The 24,793-nt window shown below is 46.3% G+C and overlaps 1 protein-coding gene across 1 annotated transcript in view; it reads right to left on the bottom strand.

Moving 5' to 3' along the window:
* Positions 1 to 24,119, bottom strand: part of LOC138531718 (potassium-transporting ATPase alpha chain 2-like) — a 43,669-nt gene extending 19,550 nt beyond the window's left edge. The window contains exons 1-11 of the mRNA XM_069641006.1: positions 24,004 to 24,119; positions 16,023 to 16,163; positions 14,943 to 15,002; positions 14,055 to 14,258; positions 13,084 to 13,197; positions 11,524 to 11,658; positions 10,284 to 10,401; positions 7,713 to 7,981; positions 5,835 to 6,033; positions 1,132 to 1,241; positions 364 to 498 (exon numbers count right to left, since the gene is read on the bottom strand). Coding sequence (XP_069497107.1) covers positions 364 to 498; positions 1,132 to 1,241; positions 5,835 to 6,033; positions 7,713 to 7,981; positions 10,284 to 10,401; positions 11,524 to 11,658; positions 13,084 to 13,197; positions 14,055 to 14,258; positions 14,943 to 15,002; positions 16,023 to 16,163; positions 24,004 to 24,015 — 1,497 coding nt within the window. The 5' untranslated portion in view covers positions 24,016 to 24,119. The remainder of the gene's footprint in view (positions 1 to 363; positions 499 to 1,131; positions 1,242 to 5,834; positions 6,034 to 7,712; positions 7,982 to 10,283; positions 10,402 to 11,523; positions 11,659 to 13,083; positions 13,198 to 14,054; positions 14,259 to 14,942; positions 15,003 to 16,022; positions 16,164 to 24,003) is intronic.
* Positions 24,120 to 24,793: the final 674 nt, after the last annotated feature.

Below are 24,793 nucleotides of genomic sequence, written 5' to 3'. Positions count from 1 at the left end.
GAAGTTACCCGAAAGGAAGGGCAGTGTTTCCAGTAACATTTGCTAAGAGGCAATATTACATTTTTAAAATTTCGGGTAGCCTTCAGTTTAATAAAAATATGTCAACAATTCAAACCACAGCCCCACCCCCAAACCCCCTGAGCGGACTACATACAGTAAAGGTAAAATAATACATAGAACATTTCTTCTGATTCACATACGTAAGGTGACAAACAAAAATGCATCATTACGATTTCATTTCTAAGAGCGCTAGGGTTGAAAACCCGAAGCTGTGGCCAATTTTAAAATCTCAATGACTCAGATCTCTGCCTCGCCCTGAGGGACACAAGTTAATTCCAAGAAACAGAAAACAGGTAGACTCACCTGGAACTTGTTGGAGGAATTAAAGGGGATCTCAGACACTTTCAGGTTACGCTTCCGCAGCTCTATCACTCCGCCAAGGTTCAGCTCTGTAAACTTCAACAGGGCTGTTTCCGATGCATCGCCGACCACTTGCCTCTGAAAGACAAAAAGAAAATCGATAAGTGACCAAAAACAATGTTTGACCCATTCCGCAAGGATCAATCCATCCTATAACACTCTCTAACAGGGATGAGCCTGCCCAAACAGCAGCATTACAAAGGAAATCTCTTCCACCCAACAATTAATTAGATTCCAATGAAGGAATCACTGCCCTCTCGCCACCAGCACTCCAATAAAGGCAACTCCACCTTACCCAATCAGGAACACTTTCAAAAATGTATACCTCAGTTAGGACTCAGAAAAGTAAGTAAACCCAACCTCATCAGTGGTTCCCCCAGAAAGGACTTCTTCTTCCACAGAACAACTCCACGAATTTAAACCCAGCCCCATCAGAGTAAGGACACCCTTGTACTCATAATGAGCACTTCAAGGAAAGAAGTCCTCCATCAAGACCCCTCCCACAGTGGATCCACTCTGCCTATTCAAGACCACTCCACGAAATGTGACCCTCTCGAGTATCAAAAGCACCCCAAAAAAAAAGAACTTCCTTCCCCTATGGATTCCCCACCTGCGAAAACAATGTCACCCCAAGCCCACCGGTCTTTTTCGCTCCCAACGGCCTACTTCAACTAACAACCTCCCTGATACCGTCATGAGAGTGAGACACACCTTACTGACTGGTAGTTCCTCTTGGCCACCAATGAACTCTGCTCGGTTGCACAAGGCAGCAATTCTTGAGAGAGATTGCCAGGTGGGAGAGCTGCGGTTAAACTCTTCACCTGCAAAAAGGACACAGAAAAAATTATAAGTGGGCCATGAACTTGCAGTCAAGCAGTCAAGTCTGTGACACATCCGCCACACATCACAACTCCTACCGTGGGGAAACACTGCCGGGGCATAACTCCTTAGAAACAGCCCCTGCTCATACCTAATGGTGAGTGACAGCCAGTATTGCTGTCAGACAGCTCAACAATCTATACTTCCCAGTCAAGAGATTCAGAGGTCCCAAGAGATGGACAGGCCCTGTTGCTGAGTCAGAGGTCACCTTTCATAGAGCTCCATTGAGTCAGAGAGGCATCATATTTCACATGCAACGGCACACAGTGAACAAGCAACACACACACTGGGCCGCATTAGGAAGAAGGCGCTAGGACATTAAAAGGGCTAGTAGAGCTGCTGGCCCCGTTAACCCCCTACTACCTCATTACGAAGTCTGCTCAGGCGTCCTTAGCGGGTCCCACGAGCGGTCCAGCTTGCTAACAACGAGCCTGTCATTAACGGGCCCGGTGTTAACAGGCTCCCCATTCCCATTGAGCCCTGTGGGGGCTCGAATGGGAATGGGGATGCACAGGGTCTGGGTTCCCTGAATGGGGAAATACCGGGCCCTCCAAGGTCGGAATGGCTCGGTATTTCCCTATTCAGGGAACCCGGACCCGGTACCCCGAATGGGGGTAGCAATGCAGCAAATTGCGGCATGGCTACCTCCTTCCTCGTAATGAGGCCCACTGAGGCCATGGTATCCTCCCACAGAATCATGTGTCCTGTGTAGTGAAAAATAAGTATTTATGTGCACTCTTAATTTTAAATGTAATGATATTTGTACTTTTGCATTTAGAATGTATGCATTCACTGCCCTGAAGAAGACAAGGACGTTCGGCAAAACTAGCCACAGTCCTGGTTGACATTAGAGGCCAGTGTCTAGTTAAAATTATATTTCAGTGCTTTACAAGTCTATTAGCTAGTAGGCAGTATTGTCTTGGTTTAGTCGCAACATTCAGCACTTTTTGGCTTGAATCAGTTGAGCACATTAGCACTTGCTAGTCTACCGGTGCAGTCGCCAATCGCCACTACAAGGGAGTAACTTGGGTAAACGTCATGCACTAGGCAGTGAAAACACACGTTTTTGTATTTAGTATTTTTGGCTCCACCTGTTCAATATTTCTATACTGACTTTATCTATTGTTGTTTAGGAGGAATTGCCCATGTATAAGAATTTTGTATATGTTTTCAGTGATGGGTTTTTGAATATTATGATGTCTTATGAATTTTTGGAGTACCTATTTTATGTATGCTCTTGATATCAATATTACAGTAATATTTGCAATTTGTTTTGGGGAATTGTATATGTTTAAGGGTGCACACCAACATAGGAGCCTTTTTCGCTGGGGTATGATGAATAACAGTGAGACACCCTGTGAGAGGGTCCCTTTGGTAAATTGTTTTAAAGTATAGTTATGTTTACAGTTCATCTACTTTGAATCCATTCAGCGGTGTGTTTGGTGTTAACATAATTCCCTCAAACTGTATGGAGTACAGGGAACCCTTGTGTAGGTTCTACATGAAGGTGCAGCTTTTCAGATGGTGATAGGGTTAGTTCAAGTTTCGCTGAGACGCAATCATATTCATGAGTTGCAAAGGCGTGCACCTTACAGAACAACAGATCGTAGAGGTAGTCTATTCAAAGCGAAATAAGCAGCCAGTCTATTAAAATTAAAAAGAAACTATTATGCACAGAAATACCCAGCCGTTTATTAAAAGAATACATCAAAGGTAACATTATGCTGGTTAGAGGGTCCAGACAGAAACATGTTTTAAAGGATAGTTATGCTTAGAGTTAATCTATTTTAAAATCATACAGCAGTGTGTTTGGTTTTAGTATGAGTCTTGCTTGTTCACTGTGCTGAGTGCATGGTGTCCTCCCTCAGATCGTTGTACCGCACCAAAGCCATGTCCATCTTTTTTGTACGTGTCCCCATGTACCCGCTCCAAATTTGTGACCTCTCCTATACACTATTTTTAGACTGTGTCTTCCCATTTATGCACCAGGACTTTACACCCCATCTAGAAATATCTTTCATCTGTGGCGAATCCTCGGATGTCATCCCTTCTCGCCTGATGGGAGCCCCTTCCCATGAGGCCAGTAAGGTGAAGCCACTACTCAATAGTCCCCCTGGGGATGGTACTCAGTGGGTGGATCTCATGGGGAGGAAAACCCCCTGCAGGATTAGTGATGACCTGAAGAGAACACAGTATCCCCATGGCCCACCTTACCTTAACCCACCTTCCTCACTAACCCCCTACAACACTAACCCTAGTGTTCATATCTGTTTCCTTAAAACCAGTAAGGTCAGAAGTACTGGGACAAGGAAGCATGTTGACTCCTCAAGGGACCCATATACCTTATATATTGAGATGAAGGAATGTCCAAAAAACCCAGTAGAGAGTGGCCATATCCATACAGGGATGAATGAGATGCGTGGAGCAATGCAGGGTGCCCCACGGAACCAGCATGAGCAGTCTAGACAACTTGAAACAAGTACTGGTAGGAGGAGGCAATGCGGAAGCAGGAAGAGCCCTCCTAGAACCACTATTGACCAATCTAGTGGTTCCCGGAATCCTATTGGTCTAATGACATTCAAAATAGAAGAGGGAAACCAGGAAGTAGACACCAGTCCTGGAGGCAGGGCAGCCCAGGAGCAAAGCAGCACGAGAGAGGCATCTGGAGTCAGAACTCCCTGGAGGAACTGCAAGGGCTGGTTCCATGTACACAAGAGAGGAGACAAGGACACAACCGAAGAAGCCGAAAGATCCCGAGTCAGTCTCTAGCGAGAAAAGGGGACAGCAGGTGACCTAAAATCCTGGGCCACAGAACAGCTACTGGGATGACGATTATTGCTGCAGAGCCGCCGCAGACCAAATAGAGCTCACCCGAGCCCCACAGAAGACTGCAGGCAGCCTGAAGGCCATGATACCACCGCGGACCAAGAGAGGAGGTACGCAGGTGGTGGGGAAAGTGCTGGAGCTCCATCCAAATGGTTAAGAGATTGAGAAATTCAAGAACACTGTGACTATAGGGTCTGGGACCCCAGAAAATAAGAAAGAAATTGCGAGTCTAGGGCCGCACTCATAAAAGCATCTTTGATGTTCCTCATAGTCACAGTACCTGGTAGGAGAGTAAACCAGGTGAACTATACATGCGAGTCTGGGACCTGCACCCACAAAAGCCTCTTTATTGTTACTCACAGTAACAATACCAGGCAGGAGAGTATACCAGGTTAATTGTGCAAGCGAGTCCGGGACCCGCACCGATTGAGAGATCCTCACTGTTCTGAGTTGTCATGATACCTGATAGGAGGGTATACCAGGTGGACTGTGCATAAAAATTATTAAGTGTGAGTTTGGGCCCCACACCCATACCAACACCTCAGTGCATCATTATATGATCTTCATAGTCACAGTACCTGACAGAGAAGGGAGTCAGGTGACTGTAATTCCAAGACCAAAAGCAAGGAGATGGAAAGTGTTACCCTGGACACAATCTTGTGAACATTGTTCTTCGTGATAGCAGTACCTGGCCAATTAGTGGGAGAGGTTGATGGTGAAACAGAGCCCAGGGAAGACCAGGATAAGGGAGTCATTCCCCTTGGTGTTTGTGAACATTGCGAGAGGCCCGGGAGAGGCAGGGGGAGGGGAGCCATTCCCACTGATGTTTGTGAACATTGTAAGAAAGCAAGGGGAAGGAAGGTAGTACCCTTGATAGAGTCTCTTGGCCTTGGGAGAAGTCTAGGAGAGACATTCTGCATGGTGTTTGTGAATATTGCGAGAGAAGCCAAGGGAAGGGAGACATTCCCTTGACACAGTGAGAGGTCCAGGAGTAATGAGGGGAAGGGAGTCATTGCCCCTGGCGTTTGTGAACATTGTAAAAAAAAGCCACATTGTAAAGAAACGCTAAGGGAAGGGAGTCATTCTCTTGGCACTGTGAGAAACCTGAGGAAAGCAGAAGAGAAAAGCTATTCTCCATACTCTGAAGTTACACGACTTTATTTTCTATGTGCCTCGGTGGAGAGCCATTACAAGGAATCCTTTTTGAGACTTTGTAAGTTATACCACAGAAGAACCCTTCCTCTTTCTTGCAAGTGACCTTTGAAGCATTGTCCAGAAGACGAGAACCATTCTTCTGACCAATAAGATTACCCCTTTTTCTTAGTTGATTTAGAGTGTAAGGGAAGGAAATAGGCTGGACGGTGGACCATTTGCTTTTCACAAGACCTCCTGACTTAGAATCAGTAGTTTGTTTTAGGCAGGGAAATACCTCTTAGGAATAGGGATAGGTAAGGTTTTTCTTTTCGTTTGGTTTAAAAAAAAGGTCTATAACCAAAAACATGCCTCCTGTGTCAGTCTCCTACTTCTGCACCCTTATACTGCACAGAAAAAGACCCAACTCCAAACACTAGTTATCTCTTCTACAATTCACAAGCATTAACCTCCCAATTTAGTGGGAGTGTCTGGGCCTCACATCAGGGTTCTCGTCCCACATATGATTCTCTCCCGTGTACATTCACGCAAAATGGGGCTTTCTAGCTATTGCTTACCGTCCTGGTTTTCAGATGTGTCGGCAGCGTGGATCACATTGTCGAACCACATGTGCGCCACAGTCATTCTGTTTTGTGTCAGGGTCCCAGTCTTGTCTGAGCAGATGACCGAGGTGGACCCCAGCGTCTCCACTGCTTCCAGGTTTTTCACAAGGCAATTCTTCTTAGCCATTCTCTTGGCTGTCAGCGACAGACACACCTGCCATAAGAAAAGGGAATGGATACTAAACATGCGTTCCCAGGATCAGGTGCTATCAGGGGAATCTGTCCCAGGGAAGTAGCTGAGAAGTTAGTGTTTGTAAAATGTGTTTGGATGCTCTTAAGCTATATACAAGGAATCTCAGATGATGATTTTTCAAGAAAATAAACATACAATACTGTTTCACTTGTAGAATTTCACAGGGAAATGGAGGCAAATGATAAAATCAGCAAAGAAACTGCTTGATTTTGTTGATATGGTGCAAAGCCAGTTGGAAAGAAAGACAGAGAAAACGGGGGAAGTGGGTGAGGAATGGATTTAGTGGGAGCCTACACTGGAGATGGCCAGGCGATCATGGAAGAAATGGGAGCAAGGTACAATTTTTTCTTTTAAAGATCATAAATTCAATATCGGGTGATTTCAAAGTTAACCAATCGTCAAATTCACCTGGAACCAACTCATACACCTTATGGGGTGTCAAAATTCCCAAAATGATGATGGGTGCTTCAAAGCGGCTATGGTGGCACTGCTAAGCTGCAAGTGTAGTGGCGGGGCTAGGTAGGGGCTCTGAGAACAGACACCATTTCTGCGTAGAATGCAGTTGTGATCCCAAGGTGGATGGTCCGTTTGTTTGAGAATCCCATGCATAAAATTGATATCATAAAGCAGTGTAATCAGTGTATTGTAGAGGCGCAAGTTATGGTTGCGTAGCATACCATAATTGGCACATTTCTATGGCTTTTCAATTTTGCATTACAACCATAACATCCCTTTAGCAAAGTTTTTCATTGAATTGCAAAGGTTTTTTAATAGGACAACTTAACTATAATGCCACCATGGACAGCTGTCTAAAACCACAATTCCTAACCTCATGGACAGCACTTGAATTACACTCTCTGTTATCTTAGAGATCCACAAGGGCAAAGAAGGCATATGCATAAAACATGACCTAGTCTTTATCTTAACATTGAGACAGTGCTTTTTTTTTAAAGGGGGCAGTTGAGTTACACAACGGGGTGTGGGTGAAGAGAGTGTGTGTTCTATATTCTCAATGAGTTTGTGTATTTTTGAGGATGTATTTTTCTTAATGACTGAGTACATGTACCTAAGTGTTTTCATAGGTGAAAATAGGGATGGGCCTGCGTGTTTATGTTTGTGCATGAAGACATGTGTGGGTTTTTCACTTTGGCCTTGGCCAACAGCTATGTGTAGGATATACGTATGTGGCTACCAAAAACAAGCCCTTTTCTGCTGACGTATTTGGTGACATCATAGGGAAACAAGTCATATGAGATGGCATCCTGAAAATAAATGGGAGATGACAAGCTATGACCCCATGAGCAGTGAAATAGACAAGGAATTACATGATATGACAGCAGGCTTTTAAAAACGCACTGGAGATAACTGCTGGGGAGTAATGCTTTGGTGAGAAATAAAGTATATCAGGGATAATGAATGTGCTAAGACAAACAATACAACATAACCATAATAAATCCCCAATACTTTTCCAGGAGAAGTCTTCCCAGCTGGCATAGTTTACCATGATGATCAAGCTATATCAATGAGGTGGTTGGTGGATTGTCCAAATAAATACAATGGAGACTTGAGGGAGAAATGAGCATTTGCATGTTTGTGGGCAATGGTCACCTTGATCAACAGTCTGTGCCTGGGATACTCACAGTGACAGTGGCGAGCAGCCCCTCTGGCACGTATGCCACCACGATACCGATGCAGAAGATGATGGAGTTCAGGATGTTGTAACCCATAGCGACCGAAATGATGAAGAAGAGTAACCCGACTGCAACGGCAAGGCCACTGATGACGTGCACAAAGTGCTCGATCTCTAAGGCAATGGGTGTCTTCTGGTCACCCACTCCCGATGCCAGTGAAGCGATCCGTCCAATAAGGGTCTGATCAGCGATATTAATGACTATGCCAGTCGCAGCACCTGAGGGAATAAACCAAGTCTCGTCTCTACCAGCAAATAAAACGGAAAGTCCAGATTGACACCCGTATCACAGAGGCCCTCTACCACAAACTATTGACCCTGTCCGAAAAACCAGAGGTATAAGGTTGCCTACATCAGAGTCCCAAAACATGCATTATCGGCCTGCTACATACAGAAGAAAATCCAGAAGGATAGCTCAGGGCAACACGTTTGTCTTGGAGGCAAGACCATGCAGAGCAACACAGGTTTGAATCCTGTACCTGCGCTTAGCGACTGTTCTCTGCCGTTAAGCGCTTAATAAAAGATTTTATTATGTGGGGAGGCAACAGGGAGCAACTAACTCCCTGTTGCCTACCCCCTCCCTACTCCCCAAACTAAACTAAACCTGTCCTCGTCTGCTCCCGCCCCACTTACCTGCAGGACTGGAGCTATGAACTCCGGTCTACTGCACCTCCTGCTCCGGTTTCCACTCTAGAAATGGAAAAGGGACTAAGGTGGTGGCCATCTTTGTTTCTGTTTTTTCCCCTTTGGAGATTGGCATCGCTTGTGGCGCCAATCTGCGGAGGAAAAAAAAGATGTACCTGGGGTGCGAATGGCTTTCATGCCCCGGTGGGAGGGCAGACATGGACGGTAACGGCTCACAGCTCTTGTTGAGGCCCTCGCTTCACTCGGGCCTACAATGGCTTGGGCTAGCGTACTATTGCCGGCCATGTCTGTCCAATCGCCGGGGCATGAAAGTCATAATAATTACCTGTCAGAAAAGATCCTTTGCAAAATATATCTGCCCCTTCATTTGCATGTCTCTCAGCACAGTGGTGTAGATCCTCACATTTATTTAATACAGTGCTTCCATGGGTAGATGTTACTTTGCAACGAACCTCTGTGCAGTCTACTGCCTTATCCCACAGCCAGGTATCCAAGGGTGCTAGATGTAAGAGAATAGCTGATCCTCAAACACATCCTGGGATTGTCTTCCATACAGGGCGTCTCAGCGAGTAAGGCACCAGCAGGCCTTCACACCTCTATAACCCTGATCTACACCAATCACGTGCGGATCACACTTGGATCATGGCGGGTGGGTTCCATACAAGGATTTAATTGAAAGCCTTTGCACCTGGAACAACCAATGGATCAAGCACCACATAGAGTGATCCCTGCAATACAAGTGAAGCAGAATAATAACTCCTGGCTCCATGAATGATAAGCAGTGGGTCAACTTATCACGCATGTCTATTTTATTTGTCAAAATGAAAACACTCGGAAGATCACAAATAACAGAGGCACAACAATCTCATTTTTCCCGGTGATCTCATCCCTGTGGAATCGTATTGGGAACTCACAGGGAGACTAGATGAACAGTAGTAAGTCTATATTAGGATTCTTATAGCCAGACTTATAGGATTCTTATGGAAGTTTGTATAGGAAAGTTGTATGCCCTACTAAAAGAGTAGGACGTAACAGCAACCACCAGGGAACCTCTAGGAGGTCAGCTATTTAGAGTGTTTTTGTATTGTTATGTATTCTAATGGTAGCCAAGCACAGTTGATCACACCTTTTATATCTCTCATGTTGGAACATCTACTGAGCAGAAATGGTACATTTTGCATCTTGTCGTCCTTTAGACGTTGACCCAGGATAGAATTAGCCATCTCCAATTCAACACAAAGTAAAAGGAGCTCTGGACCACTAAAAGTGCAGTGACTTATTTATTTATTTGATTTTTGGTAAAGTGCCAAACAAGGACATTGTTGTATCACAGACCCCAGAGCACAAGGGAGAGTAAGTGGAAATCTGATCATTGACGTGATCAGGGAATATTCCGGATTGGGAACTGCAAGGGGGTAGGAAGAAGAGCTTAGTGCATCAAAGTGCATAAACATAAAGGAGGACAACTGCATAAACAGGGCCTACTGACTTAAAGGACCTAAGTCATTACAGACAGTCTCTCCTTCAACTCGCCCCATTGTGAAGAACCGCTCTATGACAATATTATTAACACTGCCACCCATCTGGAATGGGTTGCATCTTCCCTCAGCCTGACCTCGATCTGGAGAAAGGGGTTTCTACCTGAAAAGTCTTCTCTATCGCTATGTGGAGGATGCATTCCTACGCCCCATTCCCTTCAATAAGGAGAAGAATAGGGCATTGACCTCATAAGCAGTTTGAGGACTCCACTGTCCAGTCCATCTCCTCTATCGACAAGAGTGACATCTTCCTGTGTTCGTTTAACATGAGGCAAATAATGAGGCCATGCAGCCTCCAAACCAGCCATCTCTGAACGGGTTACAGTATGATCACTTACCTTCCAGACAGGTGGTAGAATAGAATGCCAGATTCTTTGTTTCCAGGGGATTCTCATTGGAAAACTCGTGGGATCGTGGCTGTGGCTCAGACTCTCCCGTTAGTGAAGAATTATCAACCTACGGAACCAAAGATATCCAAAGTTAATTAAACTTATTTCAGGTGGCCGACACTTTGTGTCTCCTCCTATCTCTGGCTCTAACACTAAATATATGAATGGCCTGTACCAGTCCTCTCTGCCTCCACTGAGTTTGTGTATAATCAGCCCTGCCACTAGTTTCCCTATTTCTGATTCAGTCGCCCTTCATCTCTGTGATCTTCAATCCCTGCCAATTCTTTGAACCGTAAATGAAATGTGGTCCCATTTCAGACATGTTCACCATTTTCTTTTCTTAACTACGTCTGAGAGTTTGAGACTGGTAGGAAAGTGAGATGTTTTAGAATAGGGGTGAGTGTCAAATTGGGTGTGTCTGTTATAGGGTGTTTGAGCAATCTACAATTAGTGTAACTTTTCCAGGAGGGATCATTTGTTGGCACCTCTGGACTATCTGGACCAGACATTCCGACAAAATATTTCTCCCTTTTTTGGCCAAGTTTTGAATTCAGTAGTCGAAAGGGGAAATGTGTAGGTAAAGAAAGGCAACGTGTATGCTTTTCCGTTTAAATCTAGCCTAAGGGGACGTTTCTCCACTACCTCAAGCAAAAACCGCTGAAAGAAAGTTCACCAAATTTAGAGGGAGATTAAATTCGGCAATATTTTTTGCTTTCCACCTTTTCTTCAGTTGGTTTAAAATATTGTACAAAAATTACAACAAACCAAGACCACAAAAAGGCAATTAGTACCCTGCATTAATACTTGTATCGAAAAGATGGCAACAGTGCTCCATAAAAGCCCATTTATGTAAAAAGGTGTCAAAACCTGAAATGCACCCATAAAGTTTACAGTGGTGGATGTGAAGATTAAAAAGTCTCAAAGGGTACACAATTTGCCAGCAACATTTCCTCGCCTGCGGTGCAATAACCATTTCAAAGCAATTGTCTGCTAACTATAAATGGGTTCACGGTTGTCGCTTGACTTTGCGCATTTAGTTAAAATGTAGAAGATTATGACTTGAAGGTTGTGTTACCCAACCACCCCCAACTCTCTGCTCATAAAGAGTTGGTGTAGGGTTGTGGGATATGTATTAGTCATCTGAGGAGGGGACGGCGGGGTTGGGGGATGGGTGGATCAGCACACTCACCTTGCAACCTTGACACGTCAGCAGCCGGATGTCAGCGGGCACCTTGTCGCCACCTTTGATCTGCACAATGTCACCGAGCACCAGTTTCTCAGCCAGGATCTCCAGCCTCTGCCCACCCCGAATCACCAGAGCTTGCTGCAACGAGACCAGATATGATGAGTCAATGCCAAGCACAGAGCAGGAGCTAAGTCGACTCTCTTTTGCTAGAGACAACGTCCGCTCCCACCAATCACTCGTCTTCTCCTCTTTCAGAGACTGCAATGCCAATGAGCATGCTCGACTGCTCCAGGCACAGGGCTCCTCTGCCACAGACTGCCTGCATCTAGGTCATGGGTATCAACCTCAGTTTTGAATAGTTACCAATAACTAGACCAGAAACCCATTCATTCTTATGATCTAATAATGTAATGTCATGCAAGCTATTGCCTTGAAGTTGAATTCATGGGGATCTTTTGTCTAGAGACGGGAACCTTAGGTTCCAACATCCACAAATATCCTGTGTCTGTAAACATACTGCACATACTACTAGTTGTTCAGTTATATTACTAGTGAGGAAGAGCGTAGACGATTGCAATAGGAACCAATCCTGAATGCGCTACTCCTCATTGCGCTGCATCATACAGATAGTGACTGTACAATGCTTCAATCCATCGCCTCACAAAACCAACTGGCCTAGCTGATCACACAGCACAGGACAACATCCCACGTAGTAACATCTTAGAAAAGTGGATGTTACTGTTTGAAGGGTTGCTATGTCCTTTCATCAAATTTCATTACATTGTGGTAATGCACTTTGATGAAATTACATTGCAGCATTTTTTCAATTTTGTGATGTAATTGCTGGGGTCCCCCAGTGTACACCATAACCACATACCACGCAACCCGCCCTTACCCTTCAGACCCTCTTATACCCCGTGACCCTAAACATATCTATACATATTACATCGCCACAGTGTAATTTCATCGAAGTAAAGTCCCATAATGTAATTTAAGTCGATGAAAGGACAGTACCTGGTTTTACTGATCTCCGCCACGGTTGCTGTACTCAATCATGCAATGTCATGTCTTCGTGTAATGCAATGTTAGAATGTCGTCTACTGGAAACCCAGGAAGGATGCAGCAAAACTCCTACAGTCGGTCCCACACCATCAACCCATACAACCTTAAGATTCCCCACACTCTCGGCACCACAACTATAAGGGAACACACCTCCCGCCGCTCTCGCTAAACTCTCTTCTGTTATAGTCCTGAGAAACAAACCGTGCCCTCGCCATTTTACCCCACCAGCCTCTGCTGATATAAATCCAAGGGGCCCCCTCTGCCATCATCACTTTCTAGCCTAGTGTACCATCTACTATAACATGTATGCAGTGACCACTGCTCCCACGCTGCTCTCACAAATCATACCTACCAATATGTTATTATATAATCTTGAGGTGACCCTGTGAACCCTCATAACTGTCTACCCCGGCATCCACTGGAACCAAAACCTAAATGCCTCAGCCACCCGCTCCCTCCCGCATCCTCGATCAGAGAGGTATGGGAAATTGAGAGACATACCTGAGGCACCATGTCCTTGAAGCCAGCCATGATGTTGGTACTTTTTGCTTCTTGGTAGTAGGCAAATAGAGCCGTCATGACGACCACACCGATGAGCACAATAGCCAACCACAACTAAAGAAGAGAAGAAACAGTGAGCCAGGCAAAGGGCAATGGCAGGCAGCAGAGTACAAGAAGAAGGACCACACCAGCAATCGCCAACAAGCCATTCTGTGCAAGATGTCCAACTAGAAAAACAAGCCAGAAGACAAATAGTGAACACGAGAATAAGGGAGAGGCTGATAGAAAGGAAAAGGGGATGACGGATGAGAGGATACAGGGAAAGGGAGAAGTGGTGGGCGGGGGGGAAGTTAAAAGAGGCGAGGATAGACAAAGGGGATTAGGTGGTGGCGGAAAGAGATAAGAGGGTGGGCGGATCAGAGGAGGGAGACAAAATGGAGGGCCTAAGCGCACCAAAACACTTAGGGTTCCTGGAAGGGGCGATGCAAGGTTCTGGTGCACCTTTTCAACATCAAGTGTCAGGATTAGAGGGTCAGTGAAAAAGCAGGGTAGTTGCAAGGACTGAATAGGGGTGTAGGAGGAAGTGCGAGTGACACACTGCACTTGGAAGGGCTGGTGTGCTGGTAGATGGAAACAGTTGTGTGGGGAGAAATATACATGGGTGTTGAGGGGTCTTCAAGATTTATTTTGTTCTCACTCAGTTCCTGGAGGTGGGATTATGAGCCTTTTGGAATTCAACGGTGAGGAACCATGTGATGGTGGGAAGTTGGGCTGGGGTCCGATCCATCCAATCATGTAGGACCAGTATGAAGGAGACAAGACTGGAGTTCGGGGTTTGGGGATATGGATATTAGAGCATGTTGCCCTTGAAGGTGGTAAACTGTAGGCAGTGAAAGCAAGGAAGGAGGAGAAGAGGAAGGTTGGTCAGATTCCATAATCGAGGAGTGAACTTCATGTTATAGGACCCGTACATTGTCCTTTGAGGTGGTGGGATCCTGTGCGTACTGAAGTCCATAGGCGATGAAACACAGGACAGAGCCTATCCAGAAGACGATGGAGAAGCCACCAATCATCAACTTCGCAAACTTGACAATCTCAGGCGTCCCCTTGGGTGGCTTCAACTTGTTGGGGCCATCCCTTTGAAAGAGCTCCTCGGCCCTCTCTTTGGTGTGACCCTAAAGAAATAGCAAAAGCATCATAGATCACATCCTTCAGTCTCAGTGCCCCCCCCCTCTTCTCAATCAGTACACACTTCCACCCTCTTAGTACCATCCCAAACATTTAATGTTATTTACCATATTTTACTGTCATTGCTTTTTGAAAGGATTATTTTTGTGTTGCTTGTGCCTTTGCTTCTATTAACCCTTTACCTTCACTTTGTATTTTGATCCTCACCCACAGCCCATCCATTCCATTCCATAGCCTCCAGTGCGTGCCTCTTGTCTGAATGCTCAACATTCCTCTCTCACTCGTATTTCCCCTCATGTTTTCTCTCAATAGACAACTTGTTTCATAGCTAAAGTAGTGTGGCTACAGGTTGGTGTAACTAAAGAAACCAGCCGATCCTTCAAGTTCAGCTCTTTATAGACGAAGTCAATGAAACACTGTGCAAAGGAGGAAAAAAACATCATTTCTTGCTTTCATAAGCCAGGAGCAGATGAATCGCTCATCAGCCCATTCTATCAGAGGTCTAGCACTCAACATGTGTCATGCATCTCTAAGTGGCCATCTAACTTTGCACTGAATTGCATCAAAACCAAGGTATCCTATTGCCTGGAACAATCGCTGGGTCAACTTTGCACCTTCTCCAATGGACTAGTATCCCTTTTCATGAAAGAGCAACATCTAAGTAAGCTTACCTTCTCAATGTTCACCCCATACTTCTGTTCTAGCTCCTCTGGAGACAGCTTGTGATCATCCTGCAATCAGAAAGAAATGTTAAAGCACAAGAGCACACTGAACTCAAGAAAAACATCAAAAGCCTATCTCCTTGCACCAGCACAGTGTGGACATGCACTGAACTAGTGCACGCCCTGAAACACAAGCATATACAAGATGCCTTCCCACAGCATACTGCATATGCCCTCTCCATCTGGATCCCAGTGTTGGCCTCTGCCACCTGAGATCAGTGTTGGCCTCCACACATTATCATCAAAGTTCAGTGCTGCCAGTGCACACCACTAGTGTCTCTTTCCTCTGCATCACAATCTTCGCCTCTTGTAAAGTATTGCGGTTGCACTGTCTCAGGTCAACTCTCTAGTTTACCGCAAACCAAGATAGGCTTATTCCAGTTTGGCCTCTTCCAGCTAAGCCCATGCGTGGCCTCTCTTTGCAGAGCACAAATCAGCCCCCTCCCAGCACATTCCATTCATGACCACTCCTAAGTCTTGAACCCTCCTTGCACGGAACAACATAAGGCCTCTTCCAGTATACACCAGTTGTGGCTACTGTCCATTCAGCAAACATCAGTCCTATCCCAGCATGCCCATTCTTGGTCCTTCCTTGCACACCATGCATCTCCCCTACCTTGGTCACTCTGCAGTGTTGGCCTTACTTGCAGGTCACATTCAAGACCTCTCTCAGCACACAGTAGAACTCACCAGTCTTGGTTTCCCCTGTAAAGAGCACATGAACCCTCACCAGGCACAGCCCAGGTTTGGCCACTCGCCAGTCTTGGCCTCTCCATGCACAGCACACATGAACCTTCTTCATGCACAGCACACATGAACCTTCTTCATGCACAGCACACATGAACCTTCGTCATGCACAGCACACATGAACCTTCTCCAGCACAGCACACATGAACCTTCTCCAGGCACAGCCCAGGTTTCGCCACTCTCCGTTCTCGGCCTCCCCTTGCACAGCACAGGCCCATTCTTGGCACCCATAAGGTGGCGCCTTGCAGACGGCTACCGTAAAAGATTGCAGCATCGACTTACGATCTCTATCTCCTTCTTCAGGTTCTCTACTTTCTTTGTTTTCCGTTTCTGCTTCTTCGCGACATGGGCAGCTTTCGCTTTGTCTTCTTGTTTGCTCTCATCTTTCCCCTCGGTCGCCACTGTGTAGATCTCGGGCAGATCCTGAAAAGAAAGAGTAGGAGATTCTATTGAACTGCGTCATTGCTCCAGAGACTCGGTCCTTCCAGAAAGCTCTGCGCCGCCGTCACGTGACGCCAGAGGTGGCTGCCCTGGCAGTGGAAAGTGCTGCAGCGCACCCAGTGAGGTCAAGCACAAATAGACTGAAAGAAATGTATTTTTAATGGCAATTGTCTGAAATGCCTTTGGATCTCTGATGAGTTGTTTGAGAGGAAAAGCCTCAAATCGGGTGATTGCCATACATTCAATTCGGTAAAAAGGTTAGTCATTATGCCACTTTTCCAAGAGATTAACAAACATGCCATTGTCACAGAAGCATGCCCCGCCCCTTTCATTTTCTCGCGTGTAGACTGTTTAGCGCATGCTGGTAGTAAAGCCTCGTCTGCTGTCCTGGCCAGTTATGTGCGGGTCAGGTGCTGCTTGTTTTATCAGCATGGGATGAGGTGGACTTTAGACCTTATTTTCCCCTGCCTGGTGGGGGTAGGTGTAGAATCCCTGTTCTCGTGCAATGACTAGAAGTCGAGTTGAAGTCCAAAATATCTGGAAGGCCACGTACTAAATGCCTGTCATGATCCAAATTGTCTCACTGAAACAACCAGCGGGAAAAAATATGACATAGAAATGTACCACATAGCATGGAGTGGGGAGACGGTTATGTATCCTTTGAAGGCTTTTTGGGTTGTTATTCAAAAAAAAGCTCATTTTCGTTAAATGAGTAATATGGCGGCGAGGAGCAGTTCTGTGTAGTAATATATAGAGCGGTGGCTCCCCTTTCTAAAGTTTGGTAATTTGCCTGGCAGATCGGACAAGTCAACTTCCGGGGCACCAGTGGTCGAGGGATGAATATCGGTTTCTAAACCGTCAACCAGCCCCACACTTCTAGCACACCAGAAGGGATCCGAACAGATTGTAAATGCAAGCAAATTATAAACTTCCTTGTCCAAATTTGGTAACGTGGACGGAACGGCAGGCTCATGTCTGCAAGGTCGTGGATCATTGGTTAATTGCAACACAGCGAAAAATTCTATTACCCACTGATAAAAAGGGACTGCCCAGTCAATGTTGTATACAAATATCTACTTTATTATTATTCAACAGACAGTTCTAGCACACTACAAAATACAACCCACCTTGTAAAGAATTGGTCTTCAAATTTTTTATGACAAGGCCCCCCTGAGCAAAAAATAAATAGTTCGGGACCCCTCTGCCCTGCCCCTCTGTGTTGGTGTTAATTTTTTTTGTATAGAGATGGCTGCGGAATGCACGGTGTCCATACAAGAGCACACTGCAATGTTTTGTATATGTGACTCTGACGAGCATGCCATACTGTGCCCACACTTAAAGACATAAAGCAATCAAAGAAGTTGGCTCACATTGTAAATCCACTAGGCCAAACACCCTTTCTACACTGCCACACCATGATTTTCACTAGCTGCAGGCCAGCACTAATAAGAGATGCTAATGCCAGCTCAGTTAGATAAATCATGGGCCTGCTCTTTTTTGCCGCAATAACCCCAGAGGCCTGCGTAATATTCAGGAGGTAGTGGCTGAGGACCTGTGGACCCTCTACCATGCATTAGAAGGCAGTTTTCTTTAAAACGATTCATCAGCTTATTACTGGTCAGGCTAAAGTTTGAATGAGGTACAATCCTTTCTGTGTAGCCTTTCTATGCATTGTTTATTGGGTCTCTCTTGTGCGGTATCCTGCCCTGTCTGTAGATATCATTCCCTAAAGATGTTTCTATATTGGGGCTGGGTACGCCCACACTGAGACCCAGCCCTTCCTCCCCTAAAATTCTTCAGAAACAAGAAGCAAAAGAGCCCTTGTACCCCATTTGAGTGGCTGATGTTGCAGACATTTTACACTTGCTTCCAAAAACGTAAGCTGTCCAAATGAGCATGTATGGTTCATTGTTCCTAACATTTTAATGTTAGGGTGAGTATTGTGAACCGTGATTTGAGCACCAAGCCATGTATCAGTTATGTATTTAGAGATTCACACGTACAATCCTTTTAGCACAGACTTGTTTATCCAACGTAGAGATCTCTGATCACTGGTATAGTCCTGAAATGCTCTGTGATTTAATGCAAAGCATACAGGAATCCTCATTAGTGCTATTTGTGCCCTTTCCCACTTTCGGGAGGTATTTTGAAAGAGTACAATAAGAGTGTACCAGACTGTCCATCTTGGAATGATAACCTTCTATCAGAAAATAATTCATATGGTTAGTTTAGTAAAGCCCCTTGCGAAATACAAGTGAGGTGGTACGAACAGAACATCTGCAACACAGGGCCAGGCCGGTGGGCCCTCAGACCCTGGTAGGCTGTTCACACCGCAGTGTGCCATTATGGACAGTTTCAAACTGCATTCAGGTAAGGCCTTCCAAAGAGCAGGTGACAGAAAAAACATTTACTTGGGCAGCAACAGCTGTGTTGTCACATTAGAATACTTCTGTAAAGTACTTGAATTACAATGTAATGAAACCAGCTTAATTTATATAGCAATTATTTATTCATATTGAGGAGGGTTTTGTCACACGACCGAGGTGTAGTTTGGGAGTGATGTGTGCCATTCGCCTCCATTCTTCATGAATAGGCTCCTAATGGAGCCTGAGGCCCCAATTAGGCCTGGCATCTGTACTTAGTGGGACAGGGGCGGGGCCTTTGTGGGACCTCAGGCTTCATTAGGAGCCTATACACGAAGACAAAAGAAAAAGCACACACCTTCTTTTGCTGTGATGACCATCTTCTCTGCAAAAGAAGGTGTGTGCTTTTTCTTTTGTCTTGCAGGGGCTGTGGATGGGGCTGCTGCTTGTTGATAAAGCAACAGCCCGATCCTTTTGTAATGTATCCCGTTGTGTTTCTTTTCTTTTCAGGCTGTGGATGCGCCTCCCACCCCCCACGCCCCATGGGCATTAGGCTGTGGCCCACCAATGGGGCATGCCCCACAGTTTGAGTACCACTGCTGTAAAGGAATGCAGAGGAGAGGCAGTTTCAAGAAGGACAAAGGGATGCACTCTGGATACTGACAGGAGGGTAGTCAGTAAAGTAATTAATCGCAATAGTTCAAGGATACCTGGTTTCAGCAAAGGGAGCACTGGGTCGTAAAATGTCGCTAGCGGCCTTCAGAGAAGGACCCGGGGGACAGAGCCACAATGTACCTTGTGCTTGTAGAAGTTCTTGCTGCTCGACAGTGCAGAGTCGGTTTAAAGGCGCTTTGCAGCTTCTGCGACAGAGTTCTCATTATTTTATTGATTTTATTTATTGGGTATGTATAATGCGCCTAGACACGATGGATGTGTTTCGAGGCGCCATCAGTGACGATAAAGCCAGGGGGCGTAACCTGGGATAAGGGCAAGGATTCGTGCAGACTATCTGGCGATGGGCCTGGAAAGACAGGCGACAACCTGTTTTTTATGAATGGACAGTGTGCATGACTGGATAAGAGTTTTACTTTGTGATGAATAACTATATTTAAATTCAAGTGAACTTGCCTGGCACCCGACTGACCCACTTCCTTCAGAACACGCGGGCCTGTCTTTTTCTCCAGTTAAGTAGAGCGTTGCATTGTGGGATTTATACGTCACCATTATTTGAATGAAACAAGTTACAGCGTGCAAAGAGTTCTTGGGAAAAAGCAGGCACCTGTGGCATAGCGTCACTTGCGAGAGACTGACATTGGGTACATTTCAAATGATCAAAAGGAATGCCGCCAAGGCCTAAAATGTTCCAAGACGCGCCCAGCCCTTTTATCCCTACCCTCTCCGGGTCGGGAGCGAGCAGGCAATGCGATTTTCCCCTCGGTTTAAGGTCTGCTCGGAACGTGATTAGTGGTGACTGGGATGACATGTGGGACCACGTCGGGGACGCATAAGTAGCATCACGCACGCCCACTCCTCCCTGGAGCATAAGTGCACGACCGATATTTTAAACAGAGCTACTTTACTAGCAGGTGGGAATAAAACACAAGGAGAGCACGTATGTATACTGCCGCGGGGGACTTTGGGGGGTAGCATCGCGTATTCTACTGAACGTGTGCGCGCAATAATGTCTCATCTGAGAGGGAGGCTCTGCAGCTGGGCCGTTTTAACTTGTGTAATTGAAATGGGCCTCCGCGCCTTGGGAGTTAGGCTGTGACTCAAAGACATGGTAATCATTTTCTTAAGTGGCCATTTAGGGTTCCATTACACCGCTCCCAATTAACCTGCGCCTGATTATCTGCAGCCAGTCACCCCCTCCCTGAATTGCTTTACCCAGGAATTTGCCACATAATGAAGGCCCAGGGTGGCTTTGATGGCATGCATATATTCCCTAAAGAGGCATCAGAGTTCACCAACTAATGACTGTGCCACTTTACATGTGCGTTTGCTGGCCGAAGGCAGACCTCACCAAAAGGCATCCAACTATCACAGACAGGTTTTAGCCTGCTTCCAGCTCTTTCGTGTGAGGCAGCGAATATGGTTGGAGATGAGTGAAGTTCAGGGTTGATGTCATGTTATGCAACCAAAACAGGAAACCGCTCATGGGAATCTGCGTTTGGCAAACATATTCTGCATTATAATATATACACTATACGGCTGCCTTCACAAAGGAAGTTCTTTACCTAAATTGCATTGGAATGCAATCTTCCCATTCTGTACATTATTGTCTTGCTCGTGCCCCCAACCACATATTTACCATTCCCCACTGCCTGTTTGCATATGAAAAACCTTAATATATACCAGATCAATGCATTCTGTTAACATACGCAGGCAGCTTTCCCCAGCCATAGGAAAGGGTGACCAAAAACATGCTTTTCAAATGCCCGCCTCCCCCCACCTTTGCCCATCTTCTCCCAGCCCTGCAATGGAGGTTTCTAATAATCTCGCCTCTTGCCTTTTGCTTCCGGTACAGGCAGCAGAGATGTGCTCCAGACATGAGCCACAGCACAAGCACCATGAAGCAGCACTACATAATTGGTCACGGCTGCCAAGTCATGGGTGACCTGTTTTTTCACACTCCAGTGCTTTGCATGCTGGGACTTGTAGGAGCAGTTATAATGGGACAACAAATGTGCACTTTTTGGGGCTGAAAGGCTGGGACTGACGGTGGCTTTGGTGGCTCTGAGGAATGTATGAGCGAATTATTCACTCGGAAGTGGTGGTCTCCGTGCCAAAAACAACCGAACTCATCAAGGTTCCATCTACTTGGGATCACAATCATGCTTAAAGACACCCCGAGGCTTCTGCGATGTGGTTTACAATTCCAAAGCATAGTGGGTCGCCATCACACCCATGCCTGCTACTTCAGGGAGATGGCCCATGTGGCGCTGCAGGAGGAGGCCGAATTCTAGATGTCCTCAAAAACGCCCCTCTCACTCCTAGACCTCTCAAGCCGTCCCATATCAGACGGAGTAGCTCATCGTATCCCGTTTTTAAATTGCAAACTCGACTTCCAGGCCTGCATTTTTAATACAAGTAACACTACAAGAACAGAATGTAAAAAGCAATCTCCGGCCAAATCAATAGGCCCGACTACTGCATGGGTGAAAGTGCTGGCCTGCTTTGCGATGGGTGTTGTGCTTTTTTTTAAAAAAATGATGTTATGGTTTAAACAATTAAACCTTTAATAATATACAAAACATTCAGTTTTCAAATCAGTATATATTAAAAAAGAATACCAGCAGAAAACTAAACAATAAAACAAAATAACATTCAACATTAAACAAGATCAAGAACATACAGATAATAACACTAAGCCCAGAAAATGTATCTTCCAAATTCCTAAAATGCTGTGAATATATCTTAGAGCTGCAATAGTGGAGTATGTCTACTACTTAGTATGCGAAACCAGAAGTCTTTTTCATAAAATCTCAGATGTATTACATACAAAATGGGAAAAGTATACACTGCGAATGGAGTGTAAGGGCACGTCGTGGATAGATGTTCTAAACATTCCAGGCTGTTCTGGACCTCACGAAACCTGCACATGCGCGCTGGCAGGCGCCGAATTCCTCCCAAGTGGGATGAAAATTCAACCTTAATCGTAAAAAATGAGTCCATCCTTTCCATTCGGGAGTTTGATGAAGTACGCAAAGCCTACATTGAGTGGGAGAGGGGTATGACGAACGAGTGTGCAAGGCTTCGAGAAATCTATTGCCGCTTTCTTGACACGGGTCGGACTTAAAGATAGGCAACCAGATGCAGTGTCCATTTCTTCCTGAATGTTGTTTGCAATGGACATCCACCTGTTCACGGTTGTGTCGTGTTTTTGTCTAAGTGGATGGGTTAGCTTGTGGTTGGATGAGATTTTGCGTGGCTGTGTGCCTCCATACTCCAAAATAAAACACAAAGCACAACATCCTTGCCATCGGAATTCAGCTGTGTCCAACAACAACAAAATGTGGTGTTGTGCACTCTCCTGATCACCTCTCAGCACCCATCCACACCCCTGACCATCAGGGGTAGCTTACTGAGGCTCGGCCATCCCGCCCAATTTCCTATATGGCCTAATGCACAGACGCATTATAATCCTTCTGACAATTTTCCCATACCTTGGACTTCGGTCCCCCAAAGGTGTTCCCCCCCAAAAGCATTGAGGCCAAACTAATGGGATAAAGGCGCTACATAAAGGACATACATACATAACTCCCTGATGCCTTTATCACTCTTTCTTCCTTACACCTTCCCAAATCCAGGTGCCCATTATGTTGCTTGCTCTCCCACCCTGCCCTCCCTCCTCTACTCTCTACATGTCTCTCTCTAGCACACTCGCTGCCTTTCTCTCCCTTCCTCTCCATGTCTTAACCTACCTTTCTGTCTTTTATTTCTTCCTCTACCTCTCTCTTTATTTCACTCTCTGCCAGTCTTAAGCAGCTGGACCTTCTGGTTACACACAGCATTCAACGACAGGTGCATTAACATGCAAAGCTACCTCAATGCAGATTTAATCAGTGGCCTCTGGTTTAACACACCCAGGGACGTGATCTGGGAAAGGGTTGTGTCTGACTCACCACTTAAGAGAGAAAGGAAGACAGAGACAGCAGCAAGATCATGGGGGTGGGGTGGTGGGGGAAGATGAAAGAGACATCACATTGAAGTTTGACAGGTGAGATGGCTGGAAAAAAGATTCAGAATGAAAAAGTCTGTAAAGAGAATGGAAATAAAGTGAAATGAAAGATGTCAAAGGCTAGAAAAATAAAACAAATGAAAGAGTAAAAATTAAGAAATAGCAACAAAAACAACAAGCATGGCGTGTCCACTGTTCCCACAATCAAGGCTGAGGTGATGAGGAGGCGGCCAATTTGAAGGGAGCAGCTTTTGCTAAGTTTGCAAGATGCATGCGAACACTTCACCAAACCTAAGCCTGCAGGAGGGGGGCTAGAAGCCCTGCAATGCCCAGCGAGGGTGTAGAGTCTACAGTCAGAGGTCGCTTGCCGTTAAAGACTGCCTTCGCTCAGTACAGATGTGTTATTCTCGCACTGACCTGCTTTGCAAATACTTGAATAATCTCCACAGGGGCAACATGACACTCCTGCCCCCGGTGTTCCATGAGAATGGGTGCACCGGCCCCTTTTTCCCCCACCCGTGTACTCGGCGCCTATTAGTACTTTGATAGGTTATTTATAACGTGCTTAATATCTAGAGGTTTCTAAGCGCGGACCCGGGGATCGAACCCTGGTGCTCGGTGTCGTCTTTGTTGCTGAGCTAGCCTCCCGAGACTTAGGTGAATGGAGGCGTTGATGTGTTAGTGGCCAGGTTTGGCTGGAAAGCCGTGCGCAGTGTGCCCAGAAAAGATGGCAAGTATAGGCGGCTGGACAAGGGATTCCGGTGTAGGGGCTCCTTACCTGCAGGGCCATGTCCCCCAGGAGACACGGGCTGGAGATTGGAGGACGGGAGGATGTTCGCCAGGCAGCGCAGTCCAGTAGTGCTTCCGGCAGCTGCTCGGGACAGGTGATGCCTGGCTCAGCGCTGCCAGGACTTATATACACCTGCCCGCCTCCCGGGCCCGCCCCAGGGCGCATCTTCACACCGTTCTGATCTGGATCGATCAGGCTAGCTCTGGTAGCCCGTCACCGAGCCCTCCCTCACCCCATCGCACAGGCCATACCGACAGCCCAAGGCATGGGGGGGGGGGGGGTGGTGGAGAGAAGGTGGGCACTCCGGGAGGCGGGGTGAAGCCGGAGTTACTGGCCCCCTTGCGTGGCGTAGTGTGTGCTACGATGCTGCTGACCCTGGAATGTGTGAACATGTGGATTCCTGGGAAAGTGGTACAACGGAAGGGAAGACAGCTGCCCCTGCCCCATGTAGCCCCGGGGAAGGTCAGCAGGTGCTCGTGGGATTAGTGAGGCTGTTTCGGTGCCCCTCAGTTGAGCCATGTGTGTGGCACGATGCCGACTGTGGAATGTGGGGGTGTGACGGAACGTGTGCATGGCTGGGCAGGCATGGCAGGGCAGGAGAGACAGCCGAGCCATGGAGCTGGGCGGCTGCTGAGCTGACAGGCGCATGAGATGAGCGTGGCGATGTTCCTGTATGGCTGGGTAAAACGCGTCAGGGCAGTGGAGACACGAGGGGATGCTGGGCTCAGGTGCCCATGAGATTAGAGTGGCTCTGTTTCCTGCTCCCCTCAGTGCAGTC

Source organism: Ambystoma mexicanum, chromosome 1q, assembly GCF_040938575.1.
Source record: "Ambystoma mexicanum isolate Mex_15411 chromosome 1q, UKY_AmexF1_1, whole genome shotgun sequence".
NCBI lineage: Eukaryota > Metazoa > Chordata > Amphibia > Caudata > Ambystomatidae > Ambystoma > Ambystoma mexicanum.
The sequence above is the reverse complement of the archived record's forward strand: the minus strand, read 5'-3'. Positions and strand labels throughout refer to the sequence as shown.